This window comes from Tenrec ecaudatus, chromosome 13 (assembly GCF_050624435.1).
Source record: "Tenrec ecaudatus isolate mTenEca1 chromosome 13, mTenEca1.hap1, whole genome shotgun sequence".
Classification (NCBI taxonomy): domain Eukaryota; kingdom Metazoa; phylum Chordata; class Mammalia; order Afrosoricida; family Tenrecidae; genus Tenrec; species Tenrec ecaudatus.
Genome location: NC_134542.1, coordinates 76,903,270 through 76,924,366, shown reverse-complemented (window position 1 = coordinate 76,924,366; position 21,097 = coordinate 76,903,270). Strand labels below are relative to the sequence as shown.

The 21,097-nt window shown below is 38.2% G+C and overlaps 1 protein-coding gene across 1 annotated transcript in view; it reads right to left on the bottom strand.

Annotated features, from left to right (window-relative positions):
• Positions 1–21,097, bottom strand: part of KCNH7 (potassium voltage-gated channel subfamily H member 7) — a 503,315-nt gene that overhangs the window by 58,128 nt on the left and 424,090 nt on the right. The window contains exons 8-9 of the mRNA XM_075529404.1: positions 9,462–9,861; positions 2,798–2,997 (exon numbers count right to left, since the gene is read on the bottom strand). Of these exons, the coding sequence (XP_075385519.1) occupies positions 2,798–2,997; positions 9,462–9,861 (600 nt within the window). The remainder of the gene's footprint in view (positions 1–2,797; positions 2,998–9,461; positions 9,862–21,097) is intronic.

The following is a 21,097-nucleotide window of genomic DNA, read 5'->3' as shown; positions in this document are numbered from 1 at the left end:
TTTGTACGTCTTTTAAACTTTTCTATTGCTTTGGTGGATGAACCATCAAGTCATCAAATGTTTGGGGTAATGAAAAATCATTTTAAGTCAGTAATGTGATTAGAAACCAAAATTTTCATTGGGACACAGACTACTGATAAAAGTGAACTTCTAAAATGCTTCATGAAAAATATGACTAAAGTTATACATAAATGAAATAACATGGAATGGTGATGTAATAATTTGATATATTTGTATGTATCACACTACATAAATTTAAATCACTTTAAGTGGTTGTTTGATTGCAGTTGAGATAATTATAAGCTAGAAAGACAGGGATCTTAACAATGATTTTGGAAGTAAAATATATCCACCATGTATTTATCTCTTTTTCCCTCTCAATAACCAACAATACAGTTGTTTTCCGCTAGTCAGCTTTGTTTTACATATCATGATTAATAAGCAATGGTTTTCCATTTGTAGAATTTGCAGTTTCTTGCACTTTGATTTTTTACTCACTTTTCAGTCACAAGATGATAAATGTAGACACTGTGTACAAACAAGAAGTTCATGCAAAGGCAAGCTCTCCAAACCACATGCAAGACTCAACAGCACATGGTTTAGAGCTCACACACTCCAGGATCATGTAATACTGGCATGCAGATGAGAGGAAAGAAAAGAACCTAGATCATGGAAACAGAGGATGATGAAAGAGTGACATTTACTTTATGACAATCATCTAATGCAAACCGTATACCCATAACCTTTACCAGAGTGGAGTAGGGGTAGAGAAGCCATTTTTTATGGGAGTGGGGAATTGTATCCAAATATTACTAGAGGTCAAGCCATTGCCAAAGTTAAGAGTTTCTAATCTGCACTTGGCCTCTCGCACATCATCTCCCCGAGCTTCTTGCTTTGTGTTTCCTCCACTGTATCATGCACAAAAAGATCAGAACTAACATTGGAAGTCACTGAACAAGCTCTACACCTGACGGATAACAAGGGTGTTCTCCACAATTTACACGAGAATGAAATTGGATAGAAATACCTCCTGTTCTTACCGGTGGGTGTTGTGATTCCATGTATTAAGGTGTGAAGCAGACGGGAAAGAGATAAATCTTTCATAAGTACATTGTAAATAGGCAAGTGGTATATAAACCATATTCATAGGTAATAGAGTCAAACAATTAAAGGTAAATAATTGTCACAAAATAGACTTTCTATAGTAAAAATGGTCCCCAAACTAGTTATATGGAGAATGGAGGTGCAGTAAGTATTTGTTGTTTCACTAGGGCCATTGAGATAATCAGGCTGTGTCTGGAACAGCAATACGTGTTTGAGCTCAAATGTTTGACACTGCTTCAGCCAGCCCAGCATTAGAGAACCCTGAGTAATTTCTGAATGCTGACATCTTTTTAAAAACAGTAATAGTGATGAACATATATAAAAGTGGTCAATTTGTGGGTGCTCATTCATGTGAGATTAAAGTACTTTGTGAGATCAATTATCAAATACATTGTTCACATGGAACATTGGGATGACACGAAATAAATCATGGAGTTCAGCTACCATTTTACATTAAATGCACTAGTCCATTAGCTTTTTAATAGAAACGTTTTATAACGGCACGTTCTTATTGGCTTCAGATAAAGAACACATAGCTCTGATAACCTGATCCACATATGCTATGTCTTTACAAACAGTCAACGTTTTCCTTGCCGTCTACACTTCAATTGCTAATTGTGCACACGTGTTTTGTTTTGTTTTCGCTAGAATACTGCTGGTCAAACAAAAATACCAACCTAAATAGCAGAGTCTCAATTATGCAAAAACTCGTATTATTCTGTTCATGTTTTTAACCGTGAGTGATTTTAATGCGCTGAAGATTCCTCATAAACAAGGTGCTTGTCGGGCTGAGGAGCAGCCAGGTAGGAGAGAACTATATTTAGGATGTTTTTGGTCTAGCTCTATGAGATGTCGTGGACTTGGCATTTGTTCACTAATTTAGCTTTAGCAGCCTGTCTTTACAGCCCATCTAATGGCCACAAGAATGTGAAGCTTTCCCCTCAAAGGGCGATTACTCTGGACCACAGTGGTGGTATCAATTTTGTTGCTTTTTGAAAAGTAACAGAGAGAAGGGTTGTGACAAAAGATCATTGATGTCAAAATTTGTTTAAATGGCATGAAGGAATCCATATTTCCCCCTTGAAAGAAAAATGCATTAAACCAGGTACAGCAAAAGGGCACAAAGATAATTGTTTATGATATAGGAAAATTACTCTTAAAGAAGCATGACACTTCTGATCATAAAATGCTTATAGTTTACTTAAACTCTCCAATCTCTCCCACAAACTCTCAGAAATGCCTTAGGTCTTAAAAGCGTTCATCTTGGATCTAATTAATATGCAAATTATCTTGATTTGGGGGAATCATAGTCATTATTGTTTATGGGTTGAATCTTAATGCAAATAGGCCCAACTGATCTTTGGGGTCCTGGCAACTAGGCTATGTGACAAAAGCCAAGTCCCAGGCCAGGCAATGCTCTCTCTAAACAGCAGCAGGAATTGTATGACACAGTTATAGCAGTTTGCATCATGTTGTAATGCCTTTGCCACACAGTATAACTAGGTATAGCACCATGCAATGCCATGAATTGAGAATGAGAGACTATCTTTGGGGGTGGGGGCGCAGGGGAATAAACATCAGAGAGAGGAAAACAAAAGGAAGGGGTTCAAAGCTGGTGAGATTGGCTTTTCCATTCTGGCTAGGGCTATACAATGGCTGTGGTGCTTCCGATTTGGAAAAGAGAGGTACATACCATGTTCATGTCAATTCCATTGGTGTAAGTCCACGCGTGCTGGAAATACTCCTCGAGCCGTTGTCTCAGAGGGTTCGGGATTTGGTGGAAGCGAATGAACTCCTTCACGCGCAGCATCTGCATGTGGTACCTGGCTGTTCCGGAGTATAGTCTTTGGATGATTGCAGACACATTCCCGAAAATGCTTGCATACATTAGTGCTGGAATGGGTGAAAAAGAAAGCTATAGAGGTACAAACCCCGTGCTAGGACACATTGTATATTATTAGAAATACAAGTGTAGACATTTGGATGGTCTCAATTCAGTTGTAATTATTTGCCACTCAGCCCATGGGAGTGGAGAGGTAGATAAACAAATACTATTTTAAATTTATCAAGTTTAATGATAAACATGAAAACAATGCCCAGTTCTATCCAAATTCACCATGGATTCTAAATGAAAATAAATGCTCTTACTGTTTACAATTTCAAAATCTGAGTGAAGATGTAAGTTTCAATTAATTGTATCAGTGCCATTCAGCCTCAAATCTCACCTTTGGATTTTATAGTTCTAAAAATCTAGCATAATCTTGATTTTAAATAATTTGGATTCACTGAGAAATTATAAGCTGGCCCTTTCAAAGTTTGGGTATGATTTTTGGTCAATTGATTTTTTTTTACCATATTACTGCATAAGAAACTGCCTCTCTGATCTAGCATATGATGGTAGTTTATTTTTGTAGTGAAAAATTAATTACATTTTAATTCTTTCATCTATAAATGAAAAATGCTTTGCTATTCTTTTTTATGTATGCAATACATAAGTGAAAACATCCTTGTCCGTGTCTCCTGGGCTACATCTTTGTGATTTAAAATAGCACCTTTAAACATCTTCACGTTTGCTATTTATATTTGTTTTCAGGTTCTAATAATTCTGCGAAGGAAAGCTGCATTCTTTTCAGAAAGGCACATCATTATATATGACATGCCTATCAATCTTGGGATCTATGTCAGAACTTTGGAGCAAAGATAATACACGTTTAAGTTACTGGGACAGTCATAAGCCAAGCATGTAGGGGGACAAACTGCTAGAAGAGTTTGATCTAACTGTAGCCAAGCAGTACCATTTCTTCTTTTTTGGGTCTCAAACACGTTGTAGAAACCATTTCCTCTCTCTATAAACTACTTAATCATTCTGAAAGCAGGTTTTGCTGAGATTTGGTCTCAGTGCTTTACGATAATCCCTCTGCCCAGGCATTTGCTTCATTTGCCAACTTCTTGCTGTCCCACGGTTACCGTGGTCTTTGTTCCAGGGAAAGAAGGGACTCTGTTTTCTTGGATTTAAGGGGATGTATATAGGGAGAGCTATAGTGAGGCTAAACTGGGATATAAGAGAAATTATCAGTAAAGGAGACAAGTGACTTAGATTGTATCTTGCACAGGAAAAAGAGGTGAGTTTACTTTCAGTAAATGAATAGCTAACCGGGGAGGGAATTAGCAGTATTTGCTAATTTCCTGTGATTCCAGAATATTTCTGTGAGAAAAATATGTTACTTTTCTTTGGTGTGTAGCCTTTGGAGCCCTGGGGCGCTCTGACTCCTACGTGTTGGTAAAAAGTTACAGTCTGTGAAACTCACAGGGGCAGCAGTTCTAGCCTGTTCTCTGTGGTCCCTGTGAGTACATGTCTACTCCATGGCAGTGAGAAGCACAACGTTGGAAATGTCTATTGGTATTGTTAGATCTCCCAAGTTCTTAGGAAGAGGTTTAGTTAGTACAGGTGAAATTCACTGAACTATCAGTCATAGGACATATAGTGAATGTGATTTTTCTGTTTTATTGTAGTTTTCCTTCTTTACCTAAGCCACATAATTACATGAAGAAAAATGGTCAGAAAAATAGTAGTTTTTAATAAATATTATATTTTAGTTCCATATTGTTCTTAAAACGAAACCCAATTTTAGTCTGTGTTCTAAATAGGTATTTCCTACACAATGACAAGATGGCAAAATTTATACTATACAGGTACAAAGTTTCACATATAAGCAACCACTAGAAGTATTTAGGTTGGGAAATGTCTACAATGATGTCTTTTAGAACTATAATGAAGCCATCAATATCACGTCTATTTTTTTTAATTAAGGAAGCAATTGAAGCCAAAGGTTTCAAAAGAGAGGTAAATCACAAAATGATTATACAAAATGATTATATTCTGTGTACATCATTCTGTTAATATCCACCAAAGAGCATTAAATATCATTTAGAAGAAAGATCAAAGACTATCCACAGGTATTTCTCTGCTTAGATCTGTATTTCACTTCACTTTTCTTAACAGGGATTTCTTACTTCATCAAAATGTTTTTGTTTGTTTGGTTGCTTGCTTGCTTTTTATGCTATAGAAATGAAACTACTATAGCTTACAATGTTTTCAGCACATCACACTTGAAATGTGATAAGTTGATCAAACTAATATACTTGTTTAGTCAGGAGCTATTAGTTTAGCTAAGCCGAATGAAAGCATATACTTTGCTTTTCCATTCTATTACACAAACCTTATTGATATTGTAACTTCAAGTTGAATTTTAACTTAAATTTTTTTATTGAGGTGTAATTTGCATATAATAGAACACATGGATTTCAGTGTACAGCCCTCTTTGTTCTGATAAACACAAACAAGATGCAGACTATCTAAAGTCCCTCCAATAGATGTCCTCTTGTCCTTTTCTTATCTGCTCCATTTACTCCAACCCTAAGCAACCACTTATCTCTCTTCTGTCATTAGAGACTCATTTGCATTTTTGAGGCTTTAGGAAATCACAATGTATGTATTCATTTCTGCCTGGCTTCCTTCCCTCAGCATAATGTTTTGGAGATTCATTCTGGTGTGCATGTCAGTCATTCCCTCCCTCCCCTCACTTAAATCTTTCCACTCTATGGGTTGATCACAGCTTGCCTCTTCTTCTGTTGATGGAACTCTGTTGCTTTTAATTTTTGTCTACTAAAAATTAAACTCCAAAAACCATTTGTATGGCCATATATTTTCATTTTTCTGCTTAAGCATTTAGCCATGGAATTGCTGAGCTGTATGGTAACTGTGTATTTAACTTTATTAGAAGTTACCAGACTGTTTGCCAACTGCTTGTATCACTTTACATTTCCATCGGCAGCGTTTGAGAAAACAGGTTGTTCCATGTTCTTTCTAACATTTGGAATTCGCAGTCTTTTTCATTTTAGCCACTGTGTGTGTGCTGTAGATAGATACTGTAGAATTCTCTCCACTCCATTGCAAACCCATATATAACAGATGGAAATTTTGCCTAGCCTTGTATGATCCTCATGATTGTTGGGGTACTTGAACGGATTGTTACAGCTGTTGAGTCACTCCATTTCCTTGACTGTTTCCCTTGTTTTCACTGACCCTCTAATTGACCCCAATGTCAAGTACTCGTGACTGGTGTGTCCTGACAACATGTACAAAGTGAGAGAGTCCAAGTCTCTACTTCTAAGCGTCGTTCTGGTTGTATTTCTTCTAAGCTGGGTTCTTTATTCTTTTGGCAGTCGGCCACAGGCCACTGTTCCTTGCTGATACCACAGTTTGAACGCGTCATCAGTGCTCTGTCGTCTTTGTGTAATTAACCAGCCATTACACTGCAGGATACCTCATTTAGGATCTTAGCTGGATTTTTCATTTAACTATTGATATTGTTTAGTGTACGTATTGCTTATCACATACTTCATATGTTTTCTTTACTGATGTGTTGTTTCAAACACTTGGCTCCTTTTAAAACTGAGTTGCTTTTCTCCCTTATGTGAAGGTGCAAGAATTCTTGATATACTCTGTCTAGAACTGCTTTTTCAGATATAGGTGTTGAGAATGTTTTCTCCTACTCTATCCTATCATTAGGATCTCTGGTGGTGTAGTTGTTATGCATCAGGCTGCAAACCTCATAGTTGCCAGTTCAAAACCACCAGCCTGTAGAAGAATAAGCTTTTCTACTCCCTTAAAGAGTTACAGCCTTGGAAACCTACAGGGTCAGTCCTACCCTGTCTTATAGGGTCATCATGAATCAGTATGGACCCAATGGCACTGAGCCTATCATTTGCTGTTTCCTTTTTTGAAGTGTTTCAAAGAACAAAACTTATTAAGGTTGATGAGACTTTTCATGCCAACTTTTATTTCATGGCTCAGGATTGTTGCGTCCCATATCATAAAGCTCCACATACTTCAGGCTGCAAAGATTATGCCTGTACTTTCTTCAATACATTTTATAGTTTAAGTGCTTCTGTCTGTTTATGCATTTGCGATGACATATTTTCTTTCATCGTGATATTAGAAACATCAAGGACACATATTTTATTTTATTTGTGCTTTAAACCACAGGGGTTGAGAGTCACAATAAAGTATTTTCTAATAGTTAAATCCATAAAGTAGTTAGAATTGTGTTTTTTTAGAGAGACTTAATCTCTTTAGGATGGCTATTTCTAGTTTTTTTCCCAAGAAGACTTTACTTCTAGTTATTCTTGGAAGCAATGTTACTTCTGTGCTAAGACTGTTGAAATTTGTAGGATGTCTTAAAGTTATTTCAATTTAATGCTGTATGGTTATGAAAGTATAAATGAAGATAAAACATGGAAACATATATGAAAAATGCATTTTAAATGAAGTAAGTAATCACCAAATATATTCAAGTTCTATAAAAATGGCTTATTTAAGTATATTGCACAAGTCAATTTGTTAACATGTTTTAAATTAAGTTCATATCTAAATTTACTTAAAATTTATGTACAGCTAAATACTAATCTTAGGAAAAGTTTTAAAAATTCATTATATATTTGCTAATTATTGACTGGAATTACCGTTATTTTTTATGGGGTTTTCATTTCATTTTTAAATAAAAGGATATACACATATTCTCTCTTTCTACACGCATGCACATTTTTAATTAGAACCATGTGTGAGTATATACACACTTTATATGGTATCTATAGTATTACTACACTTTCTGTACACATAAACACACAAAGGGACTTTAAAAGTTGATGGAAAAGTGGAATATGAACGCACCAAATTTTTGACAAGCTTTTGGAAGCCCTTGTGTGTGTATGCAAATAAAATATGTATGTAAGCATAACAATGAGACTATAAGTAAAATATCTCTATATTTTACTAGGGTTCCAGTTCATACATACATGGATCTATTGCACACAAATATGTTTAAATATCTCTGTGGTCAGTTGATGGCTACACACAAGTTCTCTTAGCAATACAGGTACTTATTAAGGTACCTTGAAAAGATACTTTTGTGCCTTGGGGAAAATTATTTTAGGGTCAGGACTAATGATATATTGTAACAAAACTCAAGTGGACATCTTCCCATGTCGTTTAAACTCTGCAACAAGTTTGCAAGTATGTTGTCCTAAGGGAAGGCGGGAAAGACCTCAAAGACAGAGAGGGAAGAAGGCCATACACTTGGACACATGAAGAAAGTAGCTGAAGCCCAGAAACTGGTAGAAAAATACTGAAGTTAGGCTCATACAAGGTTTGAAATTATAAATTTTATGCAAACATCATGCCCTTATTAAAACTTTCGAATCTATGGGAGGCAAAAATGTTGTACAAGGATGGCCAGTTCAGCCTTTAAAGCAAGATTGCAACTAGTGGAGGTGCTTATGTGGAATGAACCATAATTTAGGATGAGTCTTACATTTGCCAATAAGATCCAGAGAACATGGTCCAATCAGAACAGTGGCTTCTAAGGATACCTGTTTGGCAAGTTAAATTCCAGACAGAGTTAGCTGAGAAGGTTTTAGCAAGGTTTTTCGTATTCCAAAGGCCTGAGAAACTTTCTTGATGCACACAGGGCCTTATTAAAAAGTAATTTTAAGAACATAGAAAACTTCATTGCTGTGAAAAAGTTAAGAAAATTATGCAGAGAATGTTTTCCCTCCATAGTGACTAATCTGCTTTTTCTTTGACTCTAACAAAGGCTACCCCATGAATATTTCCTCAGGAAGCCCTCCCCAGCCCTGATCTAGCCCCTCCAGACATCTGTGCGTTCCTCCAACTCAAGTAACATTTCAAAAGAACACTATTTGTGCCTCTCCAGGATGCCCAAACTGCCATTTTGGCTTAGTGCAAATTGAGAGACACGCGTGTGTCTTCAGGGAAGAATTACAGCGACAGAAGCACCACCTTCAACAGTGTGCAGACCAAGAGGGAGGATCTGTCGAAAACTAGAGCTTCACATTTTGATATTTTTGTTCAATAACAATGTTTTGTAGCAACTTTTTGACTTACCCTTGCGTGCGCGCGCACGTGTGAGAGAGAGAGATAGAGATAGAGATAGAGAGAGAGGGGGGACATGTAAATTTAATATTCTCATTCTAATCTGAGCTCAACTCAGCTCAAGATAGAAACCTAACCATTGATAATAAATGATGCCCAGTTTTTTTTAGAACAGTGAAAGTGAGTTGGAAGTTTTAGTTCCTGAATTCCTACACTCCTCATTCCAGTTTTATGTCTGCGATTTCCTGAGAATTTAAAATGGATTCAATAGAATATAATCTCCATTTATCTAATCCCATTATCACCACATTTTCTCTCTTCAGCTCATTCTAAATATTTCTACAGATACCAATATTGTGATGTTGTTTTCTGATAAACGTTAGCAAAAGGGAAATCTACTTACAGCCAATCAACATGACGCAAATGGAAAAGATTTTCTCCGAATTGGTATTAGGAGACACATTCCCGAATCCCACGCTGGTTAGACTGCTGAACGTGAAATAAAGTGCGGTGACATATTTGTCTTTTATGGATGGTCCGGAACTGGAGTCACTGTCATTGTAGCGTTTCCCGATTTGTAGCCCTAAGGAATCCAACCAGCCAATCTTGTCCGTCAGGTACGGCCGTTCCACGTTCCCAATGGCATACCAAATGCAAGCCAGCCAGTGAGCAATCAGGGCAAAGATGCACATTAAGAGCATCAGCACAGCCGCTCCGTACTCCGAATATCGGTCAAGTTTCCTGGCCACTCGAACGAGACGAAGGAGTCTAGCTGTCTTCAAAAGGCCAATTAATGTTGTTGTCTGGGGAAATAAATGTGCACGATGAGAAATGGCTGACAATCAATTCTAAGTGGGTTCCAGTGATATAAAATAGGTTGAAACAGATGAAAACAATATGGCAGTACTGATAATAACTATATATTTGAAATCAGTAGTTAAGATGACTTCTTGGTAGTGATTTTGCTTTTGTTTTGGAAAATCCGACTCTGGAGAGGGCAAGATATGACAAAATAACAATGTATAAATTACCAAGGGCACATGAGGGAGCGGGGAATGGGGACGGAGGGGGAAAAAAAAGAGGACCTGATGCAAGGGGCTTAAGTGGAGAGCAAATGCCTTGAGAATGATTGGGGCAGGGAATGTATGGATGTGCTTTATACAATTGATGTATGTATATGTATGGATTGTGGTAAGAGTTGTTGGAGTCCCTAATAAAATGTAAAAGAAGAAAAGAGAAAAAAATGATTAGGGCAAAGACTGTACAGATGTGCTTTATACAATTGATGTATGTATATGTATGAATTGTGAAAAGAATTGTATGAGCCCCAATAAATTGCTAAATAAATAAATAAATAATAAAACAACAACAAAGAAAAGAGGAGGAAAAAATGATTAGGGCAAAGAATGTACAGATGTCCTTTATACAATTGATGTATGTATATGAATGAACTGTGATAAGAGATGTATGAGCCCCTAATAAATTGTTAAAAAAAAAAAAGAAAGCGCACAGCACCTTAATTTTACTATCTTCACACAGAAGACCTGCAGGACAGAGTGTCCATCTTTTATGCTCTAACCAATACTTTGCACATAGCTATTGTTGTTTCTTGCTTTTTTGTTAATTCTCACTTAACTGCTTCATAAGCTTTTCAAAACAATGACCTTCTGGAAGAAAATTTCCAGGTCAATTGTCTTCCAAAGTGTTTCTCAGGAAGGGCCAACCACCCACATTTTTGGCTAGTCATCAATTGCTTAACTTTTGGACCAGCCAACAGCCTTCTTGGACATAACAAGTGCTCAGTAAATCATGCATTCACATGTATGCGTGCCAACCAAAAGTCACATGTTGACATTACAGTGTTGACCAAGAAAGACGAGGTGGTTTTGTAGTAGATGGTATTATTCAACAGAGAAGAGAAGGCATCTTCTCTAAGGATAAAAAGCAAGGATTTCTCCCTAGTAGGGGAGACAGATATTTTAAAAATAAACAAATAATAAGGTGATTTTACACAGTGAGAAGTACAATGGTAATAAAAGAGTAAGGTGATTGAAAGTGGTTGGTGTGTGGGCTCAACTGAAAATCAGTTTAGAAAGAAAAAGGAAGTCCAAAGAAGGCCTGGCTGCAGCATAGATATTTGAGTTGAGAGAGATTTGCATAACGAGGAGGTAGTCAAGCAGATAAGTGTGGGAACATTATTTGAAGCTCACGCATATGCATTAGACCTATACTTAACTGCAGTTTCCTTTTTCTTTGTAAATATGTTAAATTGATCAATTGTTTCATGATAATGCAATATTTCAATGATACTGTAATTGCATTCAGCCTTTGGTCGTGACACGTGTAACTAATTGCATGGTTATTACTGACCAGGTATCTAATGATAGGACACTTCCATATAATAACATGATACTTAAATGGTTGTTTGGACTTGAAATCTGATAAGTACAAATTAGAAGTTCATTTCTTAGGTTTCCTAAATAGTGTCAACTATAAGTACTATATAATTCACAGGGCATGCAATTATTCCATAGTTACATGGTGTTTACCAATCAATTATGGAGTCATTTTATCTTAGTGTTGGTGTTTATTTCACAAAGTGCATTAAGAACACTTTTATCTATTACCCATATTGATTACCAGTGACTTTCAATTAAAATGCTATACTATGCTATGTGTTGTTTGTTGATTTGTGTTTTCCTATCTTAGTAGTCACAAGGGTGGACCCTCAATCATGCCCAAATGCGTTTCAGTGAGTATTGCAAGCCCTAAGGATGTAAGAAGGGATTGGGGGATTGAAATATGCTCATCGCCACTGGGCCTCCTTTTTTGCTCATTTGGGATGGACAGAGGAGAGTCCTCTCTATTTCTAGTGCTGTTATTACTATGATGATGTGATGATGATGGTGAAAAGAATGATGATGAAGTACATTTCCCCCTCACCGTTCTCTGACAGATTAAAAAAAGATGTCCTTTTACTGAATGGAAGAAGGGTCTGAATTAGTGTTGGGCGGAGCCCTGGGAGAAACGTCTACTTTCCGTGATTGTAATCAGTGATTAGTTTTCCTTAGAAGGTAGGTGTTGGACCTAGGCACCAACTTTGTGCTTGAATGCTTCTCTACTGCTGTGTGACCTTGAACTAGTTATGTACTCAATCGTTAAGCTTCAGTTTCATCCTCTGTTGATGGGAATAATAATGCCTACCTCACATGGATCTTACATGACACCTAATCTTCATATTTGAGCATTCGAAATCTGTTTGTTTCCACGAGTGAGCAGGAACTGTGTATTTTGAAGTGTGTTAATAGGTCTCTCACACCTTCCAAACGCATGACTTAGATCTCTGGAGTCCCAAGAACAGGGTTTCAGCACTGTCCTTGCAGACCCATCAGAAAGTGGCAGGAGCTTTGAAACACAGGAGCTTATTCTGCATGCACCGACTGCTCACACTAACTAGAATCATTTTGGTTCAGTTTTTCAATACATCTATGCTCAAAATCTTTCTTTTCTTCCAAAGTCTGCTGTTTCTTTATAAATAAATTTAGAAATATTTTATTGTATTATTCAAAATGTCTCTTCTTTGGAACAGAAGAAGAGATAAGATACAAATAGATGAAATACAATGAATGTTATTTAGGTATTATGCTGTAAAACAAATGATCTTTAATGAAAAATAACATAGTAATAATAAGCATTAAAGACCACTGGAAGAGACCTGCAGGCATACTTGGTGACCCATAGGGCAAGCTCAGCATTTTCAATCCTCCAGGTGTTCTGTGGGGGAAAGATGAGACTGTAAAGATTTACAGTCTTGGAAACACACAGGGGTGGCTCTACTTGTCCCATGAGTTCACTATGACTTGGCTTCAGCTTGATGGTACCCCCCCCCAACCAGAATTCCTCCCACCCACCCCAAGCTATATATTTATTTTTTTTAATAAAACAAAACCACCTTATCACCTTCAAAATACTCTCCATTACACCTAATATATTTGTCAAATCTGTGATTCCATTCTTTGAAACATTTTTCAAATTCATCTGTTTGGATGGCTGAGAGCACCTCCCTCGTTTTTCACCTCACCTTTTCTATGTCATCAAATCACTGGCCTTTCATGTTCCTCTTCATTTGCAGACACAAAATGGAATTGCATGGAGTGAGGTCTGGTGAATAAGGTGCGTGGGGCAAGAGAGCATGCTGTTTTCTACCCCAAACTGGCACATTGAGAAGGCTGGATAAGCAGGTGCATTGTCATGGTGGCATAAACATCAGCCCCCCATTTGCCACAAATCAGGCCTTTTCAGAACCTCTAAGTAGAATGCTTGATTAACAGTCTGACCTGGTGGAATGAACTATCTCCCTCACATCCAAAAAACAAAAGGACATTTTTGATCTTTGATTTCACTTGATGAGCTTTTTTTGGGGGGGGGGGATGTGAAATGGTGTCCCCCACTGGTTTGATTGATGGCTTGCTTTCAGGGTCATGTCTTGTCACCAGTAATGACCTTGGAAAAAAATCTGGGGTATTTCAGAGCTGTTTTTTCAAAGCATGGCATGTTTCCACTCAACACTCTTTTTGCTGCTCAGTCAGAATCCAAGGCACAAATTTCGCAGTGACCTTCTCATTCCCAAATCTTCTGTTAAAATTTGCTGAATGGAGCTCCAAGATCATCCAGATAACTTCCCCATCTCCTCAATGGGCCATTGTCGGTCTATATACACAAGTGCATACATTTTGTCAACGTTTTCGTCTGTTTGGAAAGTTGAAGGACCACATTTCACCTTTTTTGAAACGGGAATACTACTTGTACACTTGAGTGCTTACCACCATCCTGTCCTTGTAAGCTATGTTCAATATCACAACAGTTTCCATTGCATTTTTCCCAAGCAAGAAACAAAATTTCACGGGCACACACTGTTCTCTTAAATCAGCCATCACAAAAATATGAGGTTTGAGGGAAACTGCTTCTACCAAAAAATTTACTGAGACCAGAGACAGTCTTTCCAGGAGATGCCCCCTGGGTGTTCTCACTCAGAGCGAGTCTGGGTGTTCTCACTCAGAGCGAGTTGCTCGATGCTGCCTACCACAGAAGTGGAGGTTTTGTTTGTTTGTTTGATTGGTGGGGGTTACCCCCTTGTATGTATGTGTGTATTATGTCCATGAAGAAGTCCTACAACTTGAGTTCCTATCTTATAAGTGCTGATGCCATCTCAGAGCTTTACCCCTTTCTTGCAATTGAATGATATTTTAAACTCTTTTTGTCAGGATGTAATAGGAGTCTCCTTATTTAAGACCTTTAGTTTTAATGAATTTTGTCTGAATTGGCTTTTTGTGTTAAGTGGCTCTTTTTCTTGAAATCCAATTATGTCAAAATTCTGGGTGGCTGATAAATGTCATTCAATTCTAATTAAAAAATGTATCTTGGATTATACAATTTCCAGATCTCTTCTTATACTGAATATAAGGTTTTTTTTTACCTTTTTAGTTATATGGATTTCTTATGAAACTTTACTTACAGCATACACATTCTAATCATTTGAAGCTTTGTATGTGTAGATTCTAGATCCAGACTCAGGACAAGTATGTGATTTCTCTTTTCATTTTCCATTTTAACACAGAGAAGGCAACTTCTTTCCTAAGATTCTCAATTCTCATAAGATTATAATTGGTAATTATGTTTAATCAATAGCAAACCATGTTCCACTGAAGAAAACCTGGCTAGAGTCAAACTGAGGAAGCCTCATAAATATGAGAAATCTCTATCTCCATCCATCTATCTATCTATCTATCTATCTATCTATCTATCTATCTCTATATAAGAATTCTTCAGAATAATTTTGAAAAGAGAGTTTTGCTTTATTGTCAGTAAGCATTTCAGGAATATTGCATTTAAATATCCTATGTATATTTTAACTCGTAGAATTATACTTTTATTAAGGAGGAATTTTATATTAATGACAAAAGACTAGATGTGTTGTAGGTTAATATCACAGACATCACACAAAGAAAGAAAGAAAGAAAGAAAGAAAGAAAGAAAGAAAGAAAAAGGTGTCAAAAAGACAAGAAGGACCAAAGCAATGTCAGAAAGGGTTCTGAAAATTGTAATTTGTATTATAATTAAATGTGAAAAGAACTGGAGTTAGAAAAACAAAAGAGAACAGGCCCAATATTTCTCCATCTGAAAAAAATTGAAGAAAGAAGTCAAGTCTCAATTTTCAATATTCTATGAAAACATAAAAAAGATGGAAGAACTACAGCCAATATATCAAGAATAATTTGTTGACATTCAATAATTAAAAGTGGCACCATAAGATTGGGAACACCAGTTAACACGTTTCAGTAAATGGATGCTGTGCTGGAAGTGCTGACGTGTCTCTGTGCACACACCTGGAGCCTGGCCAATTGAGAGACGAGATCCCTATTTGTGTCCATTCCAAAGAAAAGCCATCCAAGCTGATGTGGAAAACATTGAACAAAACTGTAAACATAACACAAGTCATATTATGCAGAAAGTAATTTAAAACCAGGTGCAGGAAGACATCTACAAAGATCTGCCAGAAATTCAAACTGTACTCAGGAGACAATGTGGAATGCAGGATATCATTGCTAATATCAGATGGATCTTGCCTGAAGGCAGAGACTAAAGGTAGAAGTCTGGAATGTTTCACTGACTCTCCACGGCGTGGATCACCAATAGTGGAAAATGTGAAGGTGGGAGGTTCCAGAAACTGAGCCGAGCTCCTGTGGAAATCTGTACACAGACCGGTAGGCAGTGTTTGAACAGGAGCAGTTTATCCTTTCACCACACTTACTCAATGTGCACGCCGAGCGAAAACCAGAGCAGCTGCTCTTTCTGAAGGACACGGCGTCAGAATTAGCGGAAGGCTCGTGCACCACGTGCAGCAGGCAGGTGACACAATCTTACTTGCTGAAGTGAAGAGGGCTGAAGGGCTTACTCTGCAGACAACAGCCGTCAATATGGACTGCACCTCAATGTAGAGCGAACAAAAACCCTCACCGTTGAGTCAAGGAGCGCTGTCACGATGAATCACGAAATCAACATTGGCAACGATTTCTTTCTACCTGCACTCGCCATAAACACCCAGGGATGCCGTAGTCAGGAAATCAGACAGCGTACTGCACTCGGCAAAGCTGCTGAAAAATAGCTCACTTAAGTGTGAAATCGCAAAGGTGTCACTTTGCAGCTCAGGTGTGCCTGACCCACGTTACGGTCTTTTCAATAGCTCATATGCCTGAGAGAGTTGGACCGTGAGCAAGGAAGACAGAAGGAGTAATGTGTTTAAATGTTGGTGTTGGTGAAGACTATTCAATAGACCAGGGTCTGCCAGAAGAGGGAACAAGTCTGTTTTGGAAGAAGCAGGGCCCAATTACTCCATAGGTGTGCAGATGGTGGGCCTTCAGCTCACCTACTGTGGCCATGTCCTCAGGAGGGACCGGCCCTTGCAGAAGGACACCGCGCTCGGTAACGAGTCTGAGAAAAAGAGGAAAACCCTCACAGCGATGGGCTGATGGAGCAGTCAGCAACGGGCTCAAGCATGGACTCGGCTGTGAAGATGGGCGGGGCTGTGCAGGGATCCGTTCTGTTGTCCAAGGGGTTGCTATGAGTCGGAGATGACTTGACGACACCTCACAATAATGTGTAGTGCTATCTCCAAGGTTTCCATTTAGTTCATCCTTCTCTTCTCTTTGCCAAGGAACCGTTGGGTACAAATGGCGAACCGGGAACGTGAATAACTGACGCATTGCGTGACTTCCCATTCACACTTCCCTTTAGGGTTCACTTCAGTTCCATCCCAGCTCTGACGCGTGTCGCCCCATTCACCAGAATAAGTACACAATTACTCAACAGCCACACAGTACAACCCGATCTCCAGGAAACTAGTTTCTAGGGCTTTGTTGAGCTGACTCCTATCATTCCTACCTTTCTAAGAACACATTCACTAGTATCATCAAAGGGCTGTATTTTGTGCATGTAAAGAACATCGAGGATGCTTCTAGCTTATTATTGCTTTATTCATAACACATCCCATTCAAACATCTTTTAGATAGAGAGAAGGGCATTTGATCAGAAACTCATTCTGATAATCATCAGCCTCTTGCAGCTGACACCGGTCTAGTTTCCTTACGACAAGCTGCGATGCTGTGATGCGTCTACCAGGGCATTTGACTGGTGCCGTTAAAATTAAGCGACTCAGAGAGCATAACGGTTCTTACTTTTAGCTGAAGTTACTCTTTGATTTGTTTGTTCACATCATTATATATTTATTTAGGAAAAATGTGTACCTGTGGGGGCAAAATCCATCCCCTAAACCTTCTCCTTGCCCTGGATATAGGCACTGGAACTTGGATACCTAACTAGTTGACTCAGTCATAATGCTTTTTAAAAATGCAGATTTCCAAGTTTCACTTTCAATCTATCCCTATATTCTTTTTAAAATTCACAGTGAAATTTTGTGCTCGGTCCTACCACTGAAACCCAAATGTGGCCCAAACGTTGCCATTATTTTACTTAATTTTAAATTGAACTAATATTTCATTTTCTTATATTCACAGATCTTTCTAGTTTTGCATGTAGTATCTCACTTGCAACCCCAATTGCCTACAAGCCATCTGTACTGGAATGACTTACAGGCTCATCAAACTTAGCATGGTCCAAACAGGAATTTCTCTGCCAGTGCATATCTGTTTTGTCCCTAGATTTTTTTTGCATCTGGATAAACATATCACTATCCATAAAACTTGCATAAGCTGAAAATTCAAATAAGAACAAATAAACATGACCCAAACCATGGTGTTTTCAATGGTCTCCGAAGCAAGTGACAGTGGGACATTGAATAGGAAGACCAAAGAAGACTCGAGGCATTTGAAGCGGTGCTGGAGCAGAATATTGAAAGCAGCATGAACGGCTGAAACAATGAGCAAGCTGTCTTGGAAGAAGTGTACCTAGAACGCTCTTGGAAGTGAAGATGGCGGGACAGTGGCTCACAGACTTTGGAATGTTATCAGATCAGTCTGGTGGTGGGATTCAAGTGATTTAACCACTGTTCTGCTGCCCCGTGACCAATTTAAGTATTAAAAAATATACAGAAAGGCAGTTTATTATTCCATACAATTAATACTTAAATAAGAATAAAACAGACAAAACTAGATTATATAATGTTTTAAAATATGAGTGGAGCATATTAAATTATATCTGACAAAAACCAAAACTGTTATTTAAGATAATTCCATATTACTTCTTTTTTTCCCATATTACTTCTTGATTGGTGTCCTCAGTTATAATATTCTTTGCTTTTATCTGAGCATCATCGGCTGTGTGATTTATCCTAAACCTTATCTTTTCACTGTAGGAGTTGGATCTCCTTTAGAGGCCAATTAGTCATTGCGTTTGATTGATTAGAAACAGGCCACTTATCTTCTCTGAACAGATTCGGTTTGTCTTTGTAAAACTCTTTCTGCTTCTGCGTAACTTAGAGCAATGGTTTTGAAATATTTTTAACTCTTTGAACACTTTTCAGATTTGCATAATTTACTCGTATCTTGAGAGAATTTGGGTGGGACACAAGCTGAAATGAATGACAGCGTGTCAGTGCTCTTGTTAGGCACTTCTCTTTATGTTACATGTTTGCTTACTGAAGTAACAAGTGAAAGGGAATAAAAACGTAGAATTTCATCAAAAGTACCAGTTTTATGAAATGGATAAGCATTTCAAGCACAGTCCTATCATTTTTTTTTACTATGGATGGAATAAGGAGCCTTGGTGGTGGCACAGTGGCTACACGTTGGGCTACAATCTGAAAGGTCAGCAGTTCAAATCACCAGCTGCGCTTGGGAGACTCCCCGCAAACACTTAGCAGAAATCCACACGAGCAGTTCTACTCTGTCCTACATGGTTGTTGCAAGTCAGCATTGACTCGAAGGCAAGGAGTTTTGTTTTTTTGTGGATGGAATGAATATTACTAATATAGTCGCTTAGACTATGCTGTTCCTGAGACGCAGGGTAAAAAAGAGTAAGTGGCGTTAAAAATGTAAGTTTGTCATAGTAATATGTGCATACAAATGCATATGACTTTGACTGTGCCCAAGTGGCCCATAAGAACATGGCTTTGACAGAAGCAACATCGACACGCTGGTAAGCAGAAAAGCCACTAACATACAAAATTTACAAGGTAAAAAACAAAACAAATTAAAAAACGACTAAACAAAAAGATAGCAAATATTAAAAGAAAAATTTCTAGTAGTTCAAGGTCAGTTCCTTGGCCTTTAGGAGTGTTTTCTAGGTGTAGCTTGTGAGGCGCCACACCCTGTTCCGGAAGACCATCCTTTATACTCCCTCAGGATCCCTTTGCTCTGCTTCCTCCACTGCTCCATTGCACGCCCCCAGTGTTTGCCTCAGTGTGGCGGGGTCAGCTCAGTCGCACATCCCCCATTGTGTCTCAGGCGCTGTCCTGTGTAGGGCCATGTGTTGGTGCAGGATGTCGCATCTCGTAGTGTGGTCAGCTGAATGGTCCTCTCTGTATGATGGGCCCTTCTAGCTGGTGGAAACCGAGCTGATTCCAGGAACCCAAGTGGAAGGTGAATTATGAGAATGACGAGTGCAACAAATGTATAAGGGTGCTTTGCTCAATTGATGTATGTACAGATTGTGATAAGAGCCTTATGAGCCCCAATAAAAAGATTTTTAAAAAATGTAAGTTTGTGATTCCCATATGAGGCAACTGCCCAGCCACTCACCTTAGAGGGAACCCTGATTAAAGATGACATTTTAACAACCGGTTCACAGAATTCAACCAAAAATTAGGTTTCAATCCTGGCCACCCAGGACTGTGTGAAGCAGCCCAGCCCAACCACTGGCTCAGTCCCTTAAGAAGGACATCATATTTGGTAGACAAGAAGGGCAACAAAAATAGAAGACCTTCAAGGAGCTGGCTTTGACGTAGTGGCTGCAACAAAGGCCCAAATAGAACAACACAGGCTAGGAGGGTGGGGTTTGAGCAGTGTTTTGTTGGGTTGTACATGGGGTCACTCTGAATGGGAACTGACCTAACAGCACCTAACAACAAAAATATTTGTAAAACTTACTTAGGTTAAAAATTAAAAAAGGAACCACAACATTCTTGGAAATATCCTTGTTTTAGTTTGTATTTACTCTTCCAGGAAATATTTAATCAATTAACGATAACTGTTAATCTTGGAAACATACCCTAAATGAATCTACTTTTCTTCCTCTCTTGCCTGCAGTTCAAGCTGCTGTCTTGTCCCATCTGAATTGCAGCGTAAGCTCTAAAGCGATTTCTCGGCTTCTACCCTGACTGTCCATTTTCTAGACATCAGACTACAATCAAAATGTCAACCGGATAATGCCGTTCCTGCTCCAAAGGCTTCCAGTGTGGCAAGAATAACCCCCAAATGCCAGGGATCTGATGGCCGCGAAGGCGAGCTTGCATTTTCCCTTCATGCTACGTGACAAATGCCACTTGGACATCCTTTGTTCCTACGACTGCTTCATGTGAAGCTCACGTAAACCCTGCACATTTTAGTCCATTTCAGTTTACTAGGAGGAAGGCCAATTTGAAATCCTGAACATCTGAATTACAAATGGTCTTAGGTTATGTTCTTGACACTTAAACTTTCCTACCACATATGTAATGTAATATAATTTTCAAGTGATAGAGCAAAAGAAATGAATCATGTACTGAACTCCAGAAATTCTACTTAAATGGATATAAATAGCACATCCTAATGTTCTTTGGTTTGATTGCCATTGGTTACAGGTCATAAGTTACCCATTTCCCCTAATAATCCTGTTTGCTAGAGTCTATATATTTACAATTTTGGAAGAGTGAGATTTTATACAGTCATGTATCAGTAATAGCTTATTGCTTATAATTATGCGGGTCATGAGAAGAAAAGCATGAAGATCAGAATTAATTTTAAAATTGTTCCTTTTTATTACATTTCAAAGTTAGGATGATTTGGTAGTAAAAGTTCAAAGGATTTATTAGTTGCTCTTTGTTTT